Consider the following 15,259-nt stretch of genomic DNA (forward strand, 5'->3'; position numbering starts at 1 on the left):
TTTGTACGTTTTTCTAATAGAGGAAGATGCCTGAGACGTCCATCCCAGCTTGTCGGGGTTCTTCCAGAAGGTTTAGGCGCGGGACGTAATGAAGGCGTGACTCATCTTAAACGCAGCCGGTCCGCCCTCCTTCGCGTCCGGTGCCTGGTTGCAAAAGGCGGCCGAGGAGAGACCCGCCCCCTTATCCGCCCCAGGAACAGGAAGGCGAGAAGCCGCACCGGGGTCCTTCCTTTACGGCGGCGGCGCCACCAGCGTCAGGGCCAGCCGAAGAGTTCTTTGCTCACTGGGCGGCTCCTCCCCAGAAGAAGGGGTTAGCTAAAGCCCCCGGCAGCGGCGAACTCTCGGCACCGGCCCTGAAGCAAGGGCGCCAGCAAAGAGGCGGGCTCGCTCGACGCTCCTCGGACACCCAGCGGGATGGACCTGAACGAGCTTCTGGACGAGGAGGGCGCGTTCTCCCTGAGCGGTTTCCAGGAGTTCACGGTGAGCTGCCACCGTCTAGTCGGTCCCTCCCTCTGGTCAGTTGGACCCGGTGAGGCGCCAGCTGGCTGGGCGCTGAGGGACCCCAGCTACCTCCTTTTTGCGCTCTTAATGGCCACGCCTAATGGACACTCTCCCCCACACACACACTCCGGTGCCTTTCCTCAAAGGTACGATAATTGGCCTCTGACGCTCCTTCAGTCTGTAGTCCAGCTTTCCCCAGCCCGGCGCCTTCCAGATGTGCTGGACTACAAATCCCATCATCCCTAGCCAACATGGCTGATGGTCAGGGATGTGTCAAGAAATTCCTAGCTGAAATCGTTGCCTCTGCCCCTGGCTTCTAGGCAAGTTGCTATTCTCTTGAGTCCCGAGTTCCCATCTCAAATAGGGGAATAACACCATGTTCTGGGTGATTATGGGCTGGCTGGTAAGGATTACTAAGATGATTTATGTCAGCCTTCTTCAGTTTGGTGCCTTCCAGATGTTTTGCCCTTCAATTTCCTTCACTCATGACCACCTGAAGGGCATCTGGTAGGGGGAGCTTGCTGTACACACTTGTACCTGGGAGTATGCCTCATTGAACTGGGTTGGATTTCATTCTGAGTAGACGTATTGTATTATACACGCTACTGTTGGTAGTTGGCTAATGAGTGGAATCCTTCCCAAGCTTTCAGAACATTCTTTAGCTGTTTAGTAGTGTGGTCTAATCCTGTTTAGTGATGTGACTACTGAATGACAATGTGATAGTGTCCAGAGGGGTAGCTGTATTTGTTTGTGGCAACAAAAACAGGGTCTTGTGGCATCTTAAAGTCTAACAAATGTGTAATAGTATAAGCTTTTGTGTATCAGAGCCCACTCCATCAGAATGCATGAAAAGTCATCTGGAATTGGTACCTGTGCCTACATGGACACAGACACAGGTGGAGGGAGGAGGAAAAGATCTTAGCAGATGTCAGAGGAGAATGAAATGTTAAAAACATAGCAGTGATATTTGTGTTAAGGCTTGCAAAATATATGTAAAAAATCATTATAGTGACCATTCACTGTTTTCCTGACTATCTAGAATAAAAGGGGTGCAAGTTGACATGCCGTAGGGCATATACAGAAGGTTACACTTGTATTCTAAATAGCAATCACCCATCTAAATACTAGATGCAGAGTTGTTTAATTTTATTAAAAGTGTAAGGGAAAAATCCACCCTGATCGTAACTGTATTTTATTTATTTGTTTAAAAGCTGTATATCCTGTCTATTGAAAAGAGGAAGAACTCGCGGTGGTTTATAGTAATGACGTGACCAAATGAGCTTTGGCTGTGGGGTGGAATAGAGGAGATAATGATGATAATGATAATAATAATATTAATATGAAGCATATAGATCAACATTACAGAAGGTACCAAGCTGATTTTCCTTCCCCCTTTTATGTGACTTCCACTCTCCCGTAGATTTCTGGAGAACTCAAAAGCTTGCCCCGTATTTTGTAACATTTTGGTTGGTCCTAATAAAAAATATTGCCCTACTGTGGATCTACTAGTACATAGATCAGTAGCAGTTGAGATAGCAAGCCCAGGAATCAATTGAATACCAAAAATAACAATTCATAAAACAGTGATAAAAAAGGGAACAGGTGTAATCTGAACAGACAACACAAAAAAGAAAAGAAAATGTTCTGCCAAAAGCTTTAAACTGTGTTAATGAGCATCCAAGGAATGTAAAAGGTTTCTTTTAGGAATCTTTCAGTTCCAGTACTGTCTTCCTTCTGGTTTTTTTGGGTGGTGGTGATGGTTGTGGGTTTATAGCGGGGGTGGGGAATTCGGATGTTAGACTACAACTTCCATAATCACTTCAAATTTGTAATCAACATCTGGAGGGCCGCAACTGCAGGCATCCTGGGGCAGTGTAGTTACCGCCTTGTCCCCAATTTCTGTGGACATACGAGGCATCAAGTGGGAATAAATAATGAGTGTTTGCAAATCATGAAAACAGAAACAGCAAGTGAAAGGAAGCATGTAATTATGGAGGTACATAAGGAAAAAGCATGAGGAAAGGGGATAAAATCAAGGTTTCTTTGTTTTTTCGTCAAGCATAGGTTTATAGGCTTTTATGTCTTCAAGCAGGATGTGGGCACATTGATCTGTTAGCACAAAATACAAGAAAACCAAATTAAATAGGTATGGTTAATAAGGGAAGGGCAAAAGCTGGAACAAAATAGCAGCAACTGGGTGGATTAATTAAATTAATTAAACATTCATGTCAGCAGATCTTAATAAACTACATACTTGCATGCTGAAGGAACTAGGTGAAGAAAGCTCAAATCTAGTACAACCATCCTAGAGAAATTTTGGGAGATCAGTGAGATCTAGGAGAGTAGAGCAGGGCAGGCACAAAGCAGTGGGAAGAGCTTTGGAAGCCAAGTCATTTTTACAGATGTTTGCTTCACTATCCCTCCCTCCCATCCTTTAATTGTTGCTGTATGCAGAATAATTGGCTCAGGACTACCAGCATAAATATTGGTCTTCATAATTCATCCTTCTAATTCTCTTTCAGTTACAAAAGCAATGTCAATTCTCAGAATAAGATCATCAGTGACTGACTGAGTTTACCACTGACCCTGCATCTGGTTCAGGAGCACTACTACTCTGAGAAAAAGGAAGAGGGGAATGGAGAGGGCAGGAACATTTTGTTCAATCCTGCAGTCTCAATGGACTCATGCTTCCCTTTTGCCCCCATGCCATGCTCCTGTCTCATATAACTAGTACTTATTTCTGCAAATCCTTCCACTGCCTGATCTGAACAAGCAGGTTCCCAGAGATGGGAGATGTTACACAGTGTGGAGGGAGCTGCCTGAAACAGGAATGCAACAGGCTGGTTGCCCAGGAAAATCATTGCTTTGTCCTTCCCTTTAGTTGTCGTTATTTCTTCTCCTGTTTACACTCTACTTTGCCGCACCGACAGGGACATTTTCTCTCTGTACTGTGCTATCCTTCAAGCTTGTGTTACTGTGCTATCCTTCAAGCAGGACCACCTCTTAGGTGGTCCAGCTTTCCCTTTTCATATCCACCTTTGGAATAAAACAAAATCCCTTTCTAACTGAAAGCATATTTCCAGTTGTCCTCATTGTGGTCAATGGCACGGGACCACTTCAGTGCTGCACTTAGTCTCACCCCTTTAGTAAGGCCTCTGACCATGCAACAGTGTTTTTGGTATTAAAAGAGGTATGATGCGGACTTCAATCAAGTGCAGGTACGTTTTCCGTAGTGCACTATGTCCAATTTTGGTCAAACCTTTTAGGAAGGATGTGAACAAATTGAAGATATTATTTTTTAAAATGATTTGGAACATTGTATGAGAAAAGGTTGAGAGGGCTGGTCAATTCTGTCTTAGAGAAAAGTGAGTTTCAGCTTCCTAAAATGGAGATACAGTGGCGTGAAGATAACTGTTGAAAAAGATCATTGAGGGAAAAGTGTGGATTTAGGTGAAATATTAATAAAGAAGAGAGTGACAACATGATGGCAGAAATTGCATGGGATTTTTGGATTTTCCCTCCCTGGCGGTTATAAAAGTACCACTTTTACCACATCTCCGTGCTAAGTGTGTATGCCTACCTGGTCCTGCCTGAAAAGGAAGACATTAGTGTGTTTAAAAAATTATTATGGTTACTCCAATAGATACTAAACATATGTCTTGAATTATAGAACTAAGGTCTTCAGTTGTGTGTGGATTGGGGGTGGGAAAGATGGAAAATCCCAGCACTGCATCCTCATTTGGCAATCTTTTCTCTCAGTTTCTTCCCAGGCACCAGCAGCTAAGTGATCGCGTACGCAAGCGGCTTTACTATGGCTGGGATAAAGACAGTGCCCTTGATAACCTTTCAAGTCCGGTTGCAGGTGAGTCTGGCTTTGGGATGTTGCCATTGGACCAGGGAAGGAGGCTTGAGGGAGGGAAGCCCCGTGTGTGTGTATGCATGGGGGGAAAGTTCTCTTCGCTTGTGCTCCCCCAACACCCTCCCCACCCTAAATGCAAGCCATATTCACTAATTGGGTACCAGCTTGAGAAAATCTATAAGAATTGAGCTATGTTGCTTGCATAACCTTATAAGAGCTGAAATTTCTCTTCTCCCCAGGCCACCCCCCTTCCACGCACACATTTTGTTATTTAAACTGTTCCACCATGTTCCTGCTTGGTTCCGACGTAGCTGATAAATTCACTTCCTGCTCTGTTCATTCATCAGCATTGTTGGCTGTTTAAATACTCCAGATCACTGCAGGAGTGGAATGTTGAGTCATGTGCAAGGGAACTGCTGTGTGTGTGTGTGTGCGCGCGAGAGAGAGAGAGAGAGAGAAAGAACGTGTGAATTAATTCACAGCTAGGGTCAAGCATTTTGCATCAAGTGCCATAAACTAACTATGCTGTTTTGGCACCACAACAAAAGTGACTGTGAGCACATCTCTAAGAGGCTATTAAGGTGAGGAGGAACCTTGCTAAGGCCTTGCTTTGTCTCGCTTCACCTTCCTCCTCCTATCTGAGTTCAAGCAGGCTAAAAAGGTAACCTGAGGCCTTTAGTTCCTCTATAACTGAGAACCTATAGGTTGAACGTCGTGCCACCTCCAGCCCATATTTATTCTTCCCAGCCAATCATGCAGTTGAGTCTTGTGATTTGTTAAAAAAAAGTTATTATTTTTATTTTGGGAAATAGGTTGGGCTTAATGGATGCTAAAATGCAGGCCTGAACCAGCAGGAAAAGACTGACTCAGTAGATCCCTGGTGGTTGCTAAGAGACAAGTATTTCAGAGGTTGGAAGTCCAAAGTTTGGCCAGCAATTTCTGGAGCATATGCAAGTCTGGTTGACCTTGTCAAGTTGGAAAGATTCATGGACCGTGACAGAAATGCCTAAGACAAGCACTAGCAAGGATTGCTGTACGCTTTTTTGGAAATACTCAAAGCTACACTCCAAAGCCCATTTACTCATAATTTGTCCTTCTTGAAGTAAACAGACCATTTTAAATAGGGGTGGGCAAAACATAGCCTGAGGACCTCCTGCTGAGCCCCGATTGAATTGAGTTACAAAAAAAACCCTTATTTTTTAAAAAATCGATACCCATGATTATTGGGGGAATATTAAAAAACAAACTTCCAGTACAGGGAGTGGTAGAGGGGTGGTGGTGGAAATGGCCCCCAGGCGTCCTGTCGCTGCCCACCTCTGAAGACTCCAAGGAAAGGGGATTTTGAACTTGGGATGGTGGAAGAGGTTACTGTACCCTTTCTACAAGTTCCTGCTTCACCATTGTATATTTATCCTGCACTGTTTGGCTCTTTGATGCTTTTGGGATTTTGCTCATATTTTGTTATATAGAAGTGTTAATGTAAAGATACATATTTAACGGATGTGCTAGAGAAGTAATTTTTTACTTTATCCATTTATACCAGTGACCCGTTCAGCTGCAATTGGTAACTGAAGGTAACCAAACAATGAATGAATAAGTCTGCAGTCCTGTGTATGCTTAGCTTTGTCTACATCAGTGGGACTTTGCTTCTAGGTAAATGTGTTCAGGATCTGGGAGTAACCAGGGTACATCTTTCTTTCCAGCTATCACGTTATTCTTTTAGTAGGCGTGAACTATAAAGCCTCACAATTTTAATATGGTTTTCCAAGTGGACACTGCATCTTTAGGGGTGAAGTTGGTTCTTTGTCCTTCAAACCTCCAATTTTTACTTCGTACTTTCCATTCCTACACACCTTTCTTTGTCAGGTGGGCTACAGAGGGAAGCAGGTCTTGTCCTCTGAAAGGGACACTGGTTTTTATTATACATGAGGGAGGGGGTGCACTAGGACATTGGCATGGCTTGCGCAAAAGGGGCCCTGGAAACAGTGTTGAATCCTGATTCTTCCTCCTTTCTAGATATTGCTGTTGAATTACTCCAGAAAGCTGCTCCCAGTCCCATTCGGAGGCTCCAGAAAAAATATGTATCTCGCGTCTCCCGGTAAGGCTCGGATTCCTTTTCTGCTGCTTTTATTCTTCTGTTTCCCATACATGCATGCTTTTTCTTCTTTGGATTGTGGCCTGAGGCTTTTTTCTTTTCATTTTTAAACTAATGCTTGGATTTGTGCAATTTCATTCATGCTGCCTTGAGGGCATTTCTTGATGGAAAAATAGCATAGGCAGTCAAATATAAAGATATATAGACATACTGATAACTTTGCAAAATCAGTTTTCAAGGGAAAAGAAAAGTTGGATGTCCTTAAGTTAAGTCATGAAGTAATTGGGTTGTGCAAGTTTAATAACAATTATCTCTAAATAAGAAATTATGTGGAGCCATATTCAATGAATGTGTATATTTATATAAAATCAGATTTTCACTTTTTTAAAAAGGGGTGGGGGGGAAAGCCTTCCCAATTTGGGAACCAGAACAGGTAGGAAGAGAAACATTGCCCTGCAGTTGCCTAGAATAACTGGGAGGTATTTGAGGCCCTATTTTCTGCATGAAAGAAATGGCATTCTAGGTGAGGGCAACTAAAAAGGTAAACTGTGGGCCCTGCCAGATATTCAATGAGACCTCATGGAAAAATGAGTGGTTGTGAATTTAATCTTAAACGATTTTTTCAGTTGTCGAGAAGGTCTGTGTACTTGCAAACTCCGCAAAGACAAACTTCCTTCTCCATGGTTGTGGCAGCACCAATTCCCTTTGTCTGTGTCCCGTCTCTTGTAAGACTCAAGGGAGTTTGACTGCGGATAAAGTGTTGGGATTGCACAACAACCAAATTGCAGTACATGTAGCAAGGGTGGGTAACTTTGTGCTTCAGTGGCCATTTTCACCAAATCTAACCCTACCCCTTGGCCGAGGGGTGCTGTCTCCTGAAAAATGATGTTTTAAAAATGAATTTACCCCAAAAGTGGCAACTAGAGCACTACGGAATACAACACATGGTCAAATCTAGCTTGCGAACAATCTAGATTTGACATTTTCAGCATACCATAGTACTCCGGGCATCATATTTTTTGTAAAAATATTTGTGTTGGGGGCCCACGCCTGATGTATAGCATGTGGAAGTTTAAGGATGACTGGTCTGTACAACTGGAATGCCATTGAGGAAAGGTGGAGTCTGATTCCTGCAGGATGGGATTTTTACAGCCCCCAAGCACGCTTGAGGGATAGGATAAGCCTTAACGATTGGAGTGCTTGAGCTGGTGTCTCTTAACTCTTTGTTCCAGGGAGGCTTGCATCTCCCCCTGCTCCATGATGTTGGCACTGGTTTACATTGAGAGGCTTCGGCACCGCAATCCTGAATACCTACAACAGATCTCATCCTCGGACCTCTTCTTGATCTCCATGGTGAGCAACTGGGTCAGGATGGGTGTGCGATGCACTGCTTGGACCAGTTGCCTGAATGTGGTGCAGGGTATTTGTAATACAGTGCCGTCAGTGGTGCTTTATAGTATTTTCCCACAGTAAAAGTCTGTGCCCTAAGGAGCTTACAATTTTAATGTTGGGGAAAGACTTCCTTCCTGTCCTGGCCCCACATTGCAGCTGGCGTAATCCTTCTTGGCCCTCCAGCACCACAGAACATTTGTTTGCCTTCAGAACCTTTTAGTGCAATGATAGTAGCCTGTGGATTCCAATCCTGAAGGTACTGTGGCATAGTTGGCCAAGAATGTGTATCAAGAAACTCCTAGCTGAAATGGTTTCCTTGGCCCCTGAACTCTAGGTGAGCTGCTTTTCTCCTAGCCTTGGATTCCCATCTAAAATATGAAGGTAATACCAAGGTCTGGATGATTACAGGATGGTTTGTAATTATCACTGAAATTATTTATGTCCATCTTCCCCAGTGCTGTGCTTTCCAAATGTTTTGCCCTACAACTCTTTTCACCCCTGACCATTAGCCATGCTGGCTGGGGCTGAAGTTGTAGTCCAAAACATCTGGATGACATCAGGCTGGGGCAGGCTGGTTTTATGTGAATTCCTTTGAATAAGTTATTGCTGTATACATTTAAAGTATAATTTTCTCCTGCTGGCCTAGCCGCCCCTGTGCCATGAACTTCAGAATACTTACCTCCTTCTCCCATCTCGATTTTTATTTCATTTTTTAGTAAGGTGTTCAGAATTATCTGCCATAGGCTACCTGCCACTGTCGTCTTAGTTTTCCAATCTGCAATCCTGCCACTCCTCCTTCCTAACTGGGGATATTTTCCTGTTGTGAATGGGTGTCCTTCATCTAGCCTGTTAGCTGAGGGTGATGAATTCTTCATACTGGCTTTACAGGATGTCTAGCAGAGTTCACCCCACCCTCTTTCTGGGTCTGATGCACAGGGGGCTTGAAGCTGAGGATGGGGTTTTCTTCCATCCTTAGAAACTGGGAGGAATGACTTATATCTTCAACCCATCCCTTTTTAAAAAAGCAGAGGTACCATTCCTTCCCCACCACCCTGTTTGAAACTCCTGTTAACTTTCAGATGGTTGCCAGCAAGTACTTATATGACGAAGGGGAAGAGGAGGAAGTCTTCAATGATGAATGGGGTGCTGCAGGCAAGGTGGACGTGCAGACCATGAACACACTGGAGATGAATTTCCTCAGTGCCATTGTAAGTCTCCAACATAAGTATCATGTGAGAGGAAGGGCAGGCTGCTAGAGGGATGCTTCTGTTACTTTCAGCCCACATAAGCACAGAAGGGTTGCTGCGTTCAGAAGGGTGAGAGGAAATGCGTGTTGTGAACATGGCAAAGTTAGGTTTGCAGGAATCTTTGCTGCTGTGGAAGTGAGTTTATGAAACAATTAAGTCTTAACATTCTAAAACTGTATCAATAATAATAATAGACAGAAATAAACAGCCAATGTTATTTTAAAATGTAAAGTCACAGCAGGTTAAAATCCTCCATTAAAACAAATAGTGAAAAGAGTGGGTTTAACTTGGTGCTCGAGTGTCAGTGCCTCCTCGTCCAGGGAGGGCGTTTATTCCATGAGCATAACTTCAGCACTGCTGTTGAAATGTTGACAAATTACGGGAGGCTCAGGAAATGAAATTGGAGAGAGCTTCCTACCCCAGCAGCTTCTCTTGCAACACTGGGGTGGGAGTGGGGAGGGTTCTTCCTGCTAGCTGTGGATAGTGTGGAGATATGGCTGTTTGTCCTTTCCCTTCCCCAATTTTCCAGTAGGGAGTCTCCTGTATTCCATGCACCATTCAAGTAAGATTTGTCCCAGCCTTGTCGCAAGTGAGGGGATGGAAAGACAACTCTAGCTCCCTGGCTTAACCACTCCTTCCATGTTCTATAGGACTGGAGCCTCTATACAGACCCTAAGGAGCTTTTTGAAGTGCTCAGCTGGCTGGAGGGAAGGTAGGTGCTTTTGTTTCATCTGTGGCTGGCACAGGAGGAATCCTTTGGCCTCTGTCTTTCCTGGGTATGAGCAGTAGTCCTGGGTGTGAGCTGTAGTCATTGTCTATCCTGGATGGGTGCCTTCCTGCATTCCCTGTCTGGAAGGGAACTGCTGATCCATAGACATGGATGAAGCTACTCTTCCATGAAGAGCTCCATGGCAGTGAGCCATGCAGCAGGCCTGCCTGCCTCCTGCATGTGGCTTTGCAATGTAACAGACAGCAGTAAAAAAACATCTGTGCTGAGTTCTTAAAACAGAATCCTTCCAGGTTTAGAACTGGCAGCCATAACTATGTGAGCCAGTTGGTCTTAAAAGATGAAAGAAAAAGTGGAAGACAATTCTGAGTCATCAAAAGGAATCCACCTGCTGGGTTTTACATCTATGTGAGTGGGTGGTGAGGGAAATGATGTCTCTCTGAATGGATTGGATCTGTTGCTCTCTTAATGGGCCCATGTGGAGCCTATAGTGTACTGAAACGGGAAACTGTGTCCTATATAGTTATTTCTGTGACTTAAATGGGACAGGGAAACAGTTCCTGCTTGTGGTGCCAGGACATGAGAGCCAGGACTTTTAATTCCTCCTTTGCTTTCTGCAGTGTGGCTGAGAGGCAGGGTGTCCGACGTGGCTGGTTCACCTACACTGACCTGTGTGTCTTAATGGAGCAAACACTGTGGCAGCAGGCGTTGGGTCAGTTCTACCAGCAGGTGGCCAAGGTAAGATGGAGCAGGCTAAGCCCAGCATGAGGAAAGAGGATTAGGGTGGGGTGATAAGCTATCCTTGGTTGGTGGGGAGGCGTGGAAGCAAATAAAGTCTCAACAGTTGGGAGGGGTGTGTGTGAGAGTGAGAGACTGAGACTGACTGACTCCTACTAGATAGGATCTGATATACCTCAGTGGTATATGTCTGTACTGTTGCCTGAGCAAAGGTAAATCTTGCTGATTTTAATAGTTCAGTTTCTAGGCCAATTTTCAGTCAGAATGCCCTTAAAGTGATTTCATCAAACAAAAAATAAAAGTAGCTGAGAACAAAGAAACCAACAAAATCCACCATAGCATGGTTAAAAGTAGCAGATGTACACACCCAAAATGTACATACTCCACTTCTGAAATCTCTTCATTGGCTTCCAATTCATTTCAGAATCCAATCTAAACTTCTCCTGTTGACCTACAAAGCTTTTCACGGTCTAGCTCCTTCCTATCTCTCCTCTCTCATCTCACACTATTGCCCTGCTCGTGCTCTTCGCTCCTCTGATGTCATGTTTCTCGCCTGCCCAAGGGTCTCTACTTCCCTTGCTCGGCTTCGTCCATTTTCTTCGGCTGCCCCTTACGCCTGGAACGCTCTTCCAGAACATTTGAGAACTACAAGTTCAATCGCAGCTTTTAAAGCTCAGCTAAAAACTTTTCTTTTTCCTAAAGCTTTTAAAACTTGATTTTGCTCTGACTTTTTAGACTGCCTGTTTGGTGCATTCTCTTACCCTCCTTATTGCTTTATTATGATTTTATTAGAATGTAAGCCTATGCGGCAGGTCTTGCTATTTATTGTTTTACTCTGTACAGCACCATGTACATTAATGGTGCTATATAAATAAATAAATAAATAAATAATAATAATAATAATAATAATAATAACAACAACAAAAGATAATACATCTACCAGCATTTATCCACTCACCCTAAAACCTCTCCAGAACCAAAGCCAATGGGTTTGCCAGCCTTCCCAAGAACAGAAATCCACAACTAGGATGTTGCTACTGTAAAAACTCTGCTGACCTGACTTCTCTGAATTATGCCATCTAGATGGAAATCTATTCCTTTTTCACAGAGTGGGGAATGTGTGGCCCACAAGATGATGTTGGATTGAAATTCCCATCAGCTCTCACCAATAGCTATATTGGCTATGGCTGATGGGAGTTGCAGTCCAAGAACAACTGGAGGGGCTGTATGTTCACAGCCCCTGCTTTATCAGCTTGCAACCCTCCCATCCACAGGTATGCCAAGTATAACACGCCTTCAGGTGGGGCTCTCAGCAATGTGTTTTCCTGGGCCCAGCTGGGTTGTTCCAGGTGAGGGGATCTTTGAGGGCAGAAGGCACAGTGCATAATCGCCCTTCTCTTCTCTTTCTACAGCTGGCTTGCATTCTCGGTGTGGTGTACCTGACAGGCATCGCTGCTGTCCTTGCTTCGGTGGCAGTGGTGCATCATACTGTACATGTGAAGAGGGCTGGTCCAACTGAGCTCGCCAGCACTAGGGCCGCTCTAGCTCCATGCCTGCCTTTCCCTTCTTCGGTGCAGCATCTGGGTCACAGCTTGGTGCTGCCTAACAGCTCCCCATGTCCAGGGGCAGAGAACAGAACCGTTCAAGGCGAGCAGCAGCAGCAGCAGCCACAGCAGCAGCTAGGAAGCAATGGTGCCGTGGCTACAGCACTCTACCTGTGGAGCAGCGTCTTTAATGCATTCTCTTACCCACCACCAGCCCCCATCAATCCCTCACTTTGTCCGCGCTGCAGTCAACCCATCACCTGTGTGGCTGCCAACCACACAGCTTGCACCCGCCCCACGTCACAGTCTGCTCCCTTTGGACTTGCTGCCCGCTGCACCAGTTGCTCTTGCTGGAGCTGGCACCTTCCTGTGTCCCCTAGCTGCAAAGACTGGCCTGAACCACTGGCACTGCAGCAGTGCCCCCTCCAGGCTGCCTTGGAGCTTGGAAGGATCAAGGCTTTCATGTTCCCTAGCTAGGGCTGGAGGGAGGGGACACAGCTTAGACTTGGGGGTGGTGTGGGGGAAGAGGTGCACCTGGGTGGGAAATGCTGTGGATGTCTGAAAGGGGTAGGGCACAGAGCAGGAAAGGCTGGGAGATGGAAAGGGGGCCCTAGCGGTCTGTATCCCAGTGGATGCCAACTCCCTTTGCTGGGTATGCCCGCACAAGTTGGCAGCTGTGCTTAAAGGCCACAAGGAAGGATGCATCTCATCTTAGGAGTGCAAAGCTTGGGTAGGATGAAGACTGAAACAGTGAGGCTGGGGGTCTTTCGTAGCCCTTCTACTTCAGCTGGGTCTTTCCTCCATGACTAAAACTTGCGTGGGTTCACACATTGGGAGTGCTAGCATCAGGCCCATGGATCACCTCACTTGGCTCATGGATCGCTTTCTCGCTTGGCTCTCTGTGTGGCGGTGTGCTTGGGGGACTTGTGACTACCACCATGGTGACGAGCGCCAGCATTTCTTCACATTCAGGCCATCAAGCGATGACCACGCAATTAGTAGAATGTGTGAACTTGTTCTTTTTGTCCTGAGCCTGCCAGACTGCCTGCCTTGCTTTCCCTAGCAAAGATGATCTCCCTTGCTCTGTCAGAACCGTGCCTGGGGTCTTCTTTAGCCATAGCGTTGGGAAGGAAAGGGTGACAATTGCCGGGGGAAGCTCAGGGCCCTTTAACATCCATTTAGTTCATTGTTTTGGTGCCCCTGATCTGTATTTGTGAGTGCTTGACTGCCCCCTCTATTTCTTGGGGTGGGAGGGGGTGGATGGATGGCAGCCATTCTTACACCCTGTTCTTACAGCACTTTTTTGCTGTAGTTTTTCACTATTTCTTGTAGACGGGATCTCTTCTAATAAAGGTAGCTGTTCATGTGTTTCTGTCTCTTGTTTTCTGTAGTAAGCTCCCAACCAGGCACTGCCAATCTCTTCTTTCTTCCTTTTCTGTACTGGGGGGACTGGGTGCAAGGTGTGTGTGGGGGGGTGATCTATAAAGTCACAGTGGGCTCAACTTCCAAAGTTTGCAAGCCCTGCATTTTATGGCATTGGGATGTTTGTGTAAGGCATGAAGCATTCCTGTGGATGAGCCAGGACTGCAAGTAGGAGCTGGGATTAAAAGCTATGGGGTAGCTCCAGACACTCTATTTTACCACTTCTAAGCTCTGTTCAAGGCAATGTTTAGCTTTGCAAATAGTATCTGGCACTGTGTCTGTTTTAGAAGTGAGCAAAACTCTTCAGTTTAATTATAATAATTTAAAAAGCAGCAGACTAATATTCTCAACTGAGTTCTGCACTGCTTATTTGCTGTTTATATGCTGTAACCTCGCAACCTACTTCTGTTCATAGCACAATCAAGTAATCATTTCCTTCTACAACGCCACTCCCTGATGTGCACCTTTGTAAAATGGAATTGCTTGTTCTGCATTGCTGTGCAGTTACTGGGTTCAACATTTGCCCTTTCCCTGTGTTTTGCACACCTTGTGTCTCTTAACAGACCCACTATCGGGTCTCAACTTTACTAACAAATGCAGTCCCATTCCTTCCTCCCACTGCTTTTAGGATGAAATGGAGAAAAAGGTCTGACTGAGGCTTTGTAGATGTATGCTTTTGTGGGGGAGAATAGATGTGATTTGAGTACAAGAGTTCATAATGCTTCACTATTCATTGTGATTAGTAACCATCCCCCTCCAATCAAAGGCTACCTTATGGATACATGCTGGGGTTACTAAATTAAGGGTGTTATTCTGAGACTCTTTCTCTACACTTTGCAGTGTAGCACTGACTGTAGTTGCCTGACATCTGCACTGAGTGAAAGAGAGTGCTTCTGACTGAGCCTTTGTCCATCTCTCTTTAGCAACAATATGATAGGACCTGAGGTTCTTAAAAAAATGCCACTTTGTTTTCTAGGGATGCAAGTAGGGATAAGTGTCTGTGTGTATTAGAGCACCTTGTGTGCTGTCTAATCTTTATCAGTGCCAGTGAGGTGCAAAGGCAGCAAAGGAGAAAGAGCTGTGATATTTATTGCAGTGATGCCATTGTGGCCCTCATGAAAGCAATGGAAAGTTTTGCTCTTTGGAATTAATAATAATAGTGCTCTCACCACTATGCACAATAAATTAAGGGGCAGAGCATCTCCTCTCAGATAAGGTATTGGTTTGGCATTGGTAATATAGCACAGCAGCCCAAGTTGGCATCACAGAGGGATCTTAAAGAAAATGGGCAGATGAGCCAGGATATAAGAGAACTAAGCTAGGGTTCTGAATGAGCTGGTGCAGAAACTACCACAATGTGAGTGCCAGGGGAGCCTCCCTGGGGATAATATTCCACAACTAGCATGCCAACGCTGAACAGCCACCTCTGGTAGCCACCCACTGCACTCATTTGGCAGGGGCACCTGGAGAAGAGCCTAAGAAAACAATCTTAAAGTTTAGATAGGTAGATATGGGAGGAGGGGATTTCTCAGGTAATACGGCTTCAAAAGTTTCCAGGAACAGACTGGAAGCCCATGCAAGTGACAAAAGTACTGGTATAATGTGATGGTATTGACCACGCCACTTGCTGCCCCCTTTTTAAGACCAACTCATGTTTCTGGACCGGTTTCAAGGGCAGGGCTACATACAACAAATTGCAGCAATCCAAATAGGTTCCAAGAGCATGAATAACGT

General features: G+C 45.1%; 2 protein-coding genes across 2 annotated transcripts in view; one reads left to right on the forward strand and one right to left on the reverse strand.

The window, feature by feature from the left end:
- ZNF142 (zinc finger protein 142) overlaps positions 1 to 15,259 on the reverse strand; it is a 411,120-nt gene that overhangs the window by 147,141 nt on the left and 248,720 nt on the right. The gene's annotated exons all lie outside the window — the stretch shown is intronic.
- Positions 196 to 13,471, forward strand: CNPPD1 (cyclin Pas1/PHO80 domain containing 1). The gene is made up of 8 exons (XM_063116761.1): positions 196 to 480; positions 4,261 to 4,363; positions 6,377 to 6,458; positions 7,688 to 7,808; positions 8,927 to 9,055; positions 9,745 to 9,806; positions 10,442 to 10,559; positions 11,972 to 13,471. The coding sequence occupies exons 1-8, from the start codon at positions 415 to 417 to the stop codon at positions 12,578 to 12,580; spliced, it is 1,290 nt and encodes a 429-aa protein (XP_062972831.1). The 5' UTR covers positions 196 to 414; the 3' UTR covers positions 12,581 to 13,471.

This window comes from Elgaria multicarinata, chromosome 2, assembly GCF_023053635.1.
Source record: "Elgaria multicarinata webbii isolate HBS135686 ecotype San Diego chromosome 2, rElgMul1.1.pri, whole genome shotgun sequence".
Classification (NCBI taxonomy): domain Eukaryota; kingdom Metazoa; phylum Chordata; class Lepidosauria; order Squamata; family Anguidae; genus Elgaria; species Elgaria multicarinata.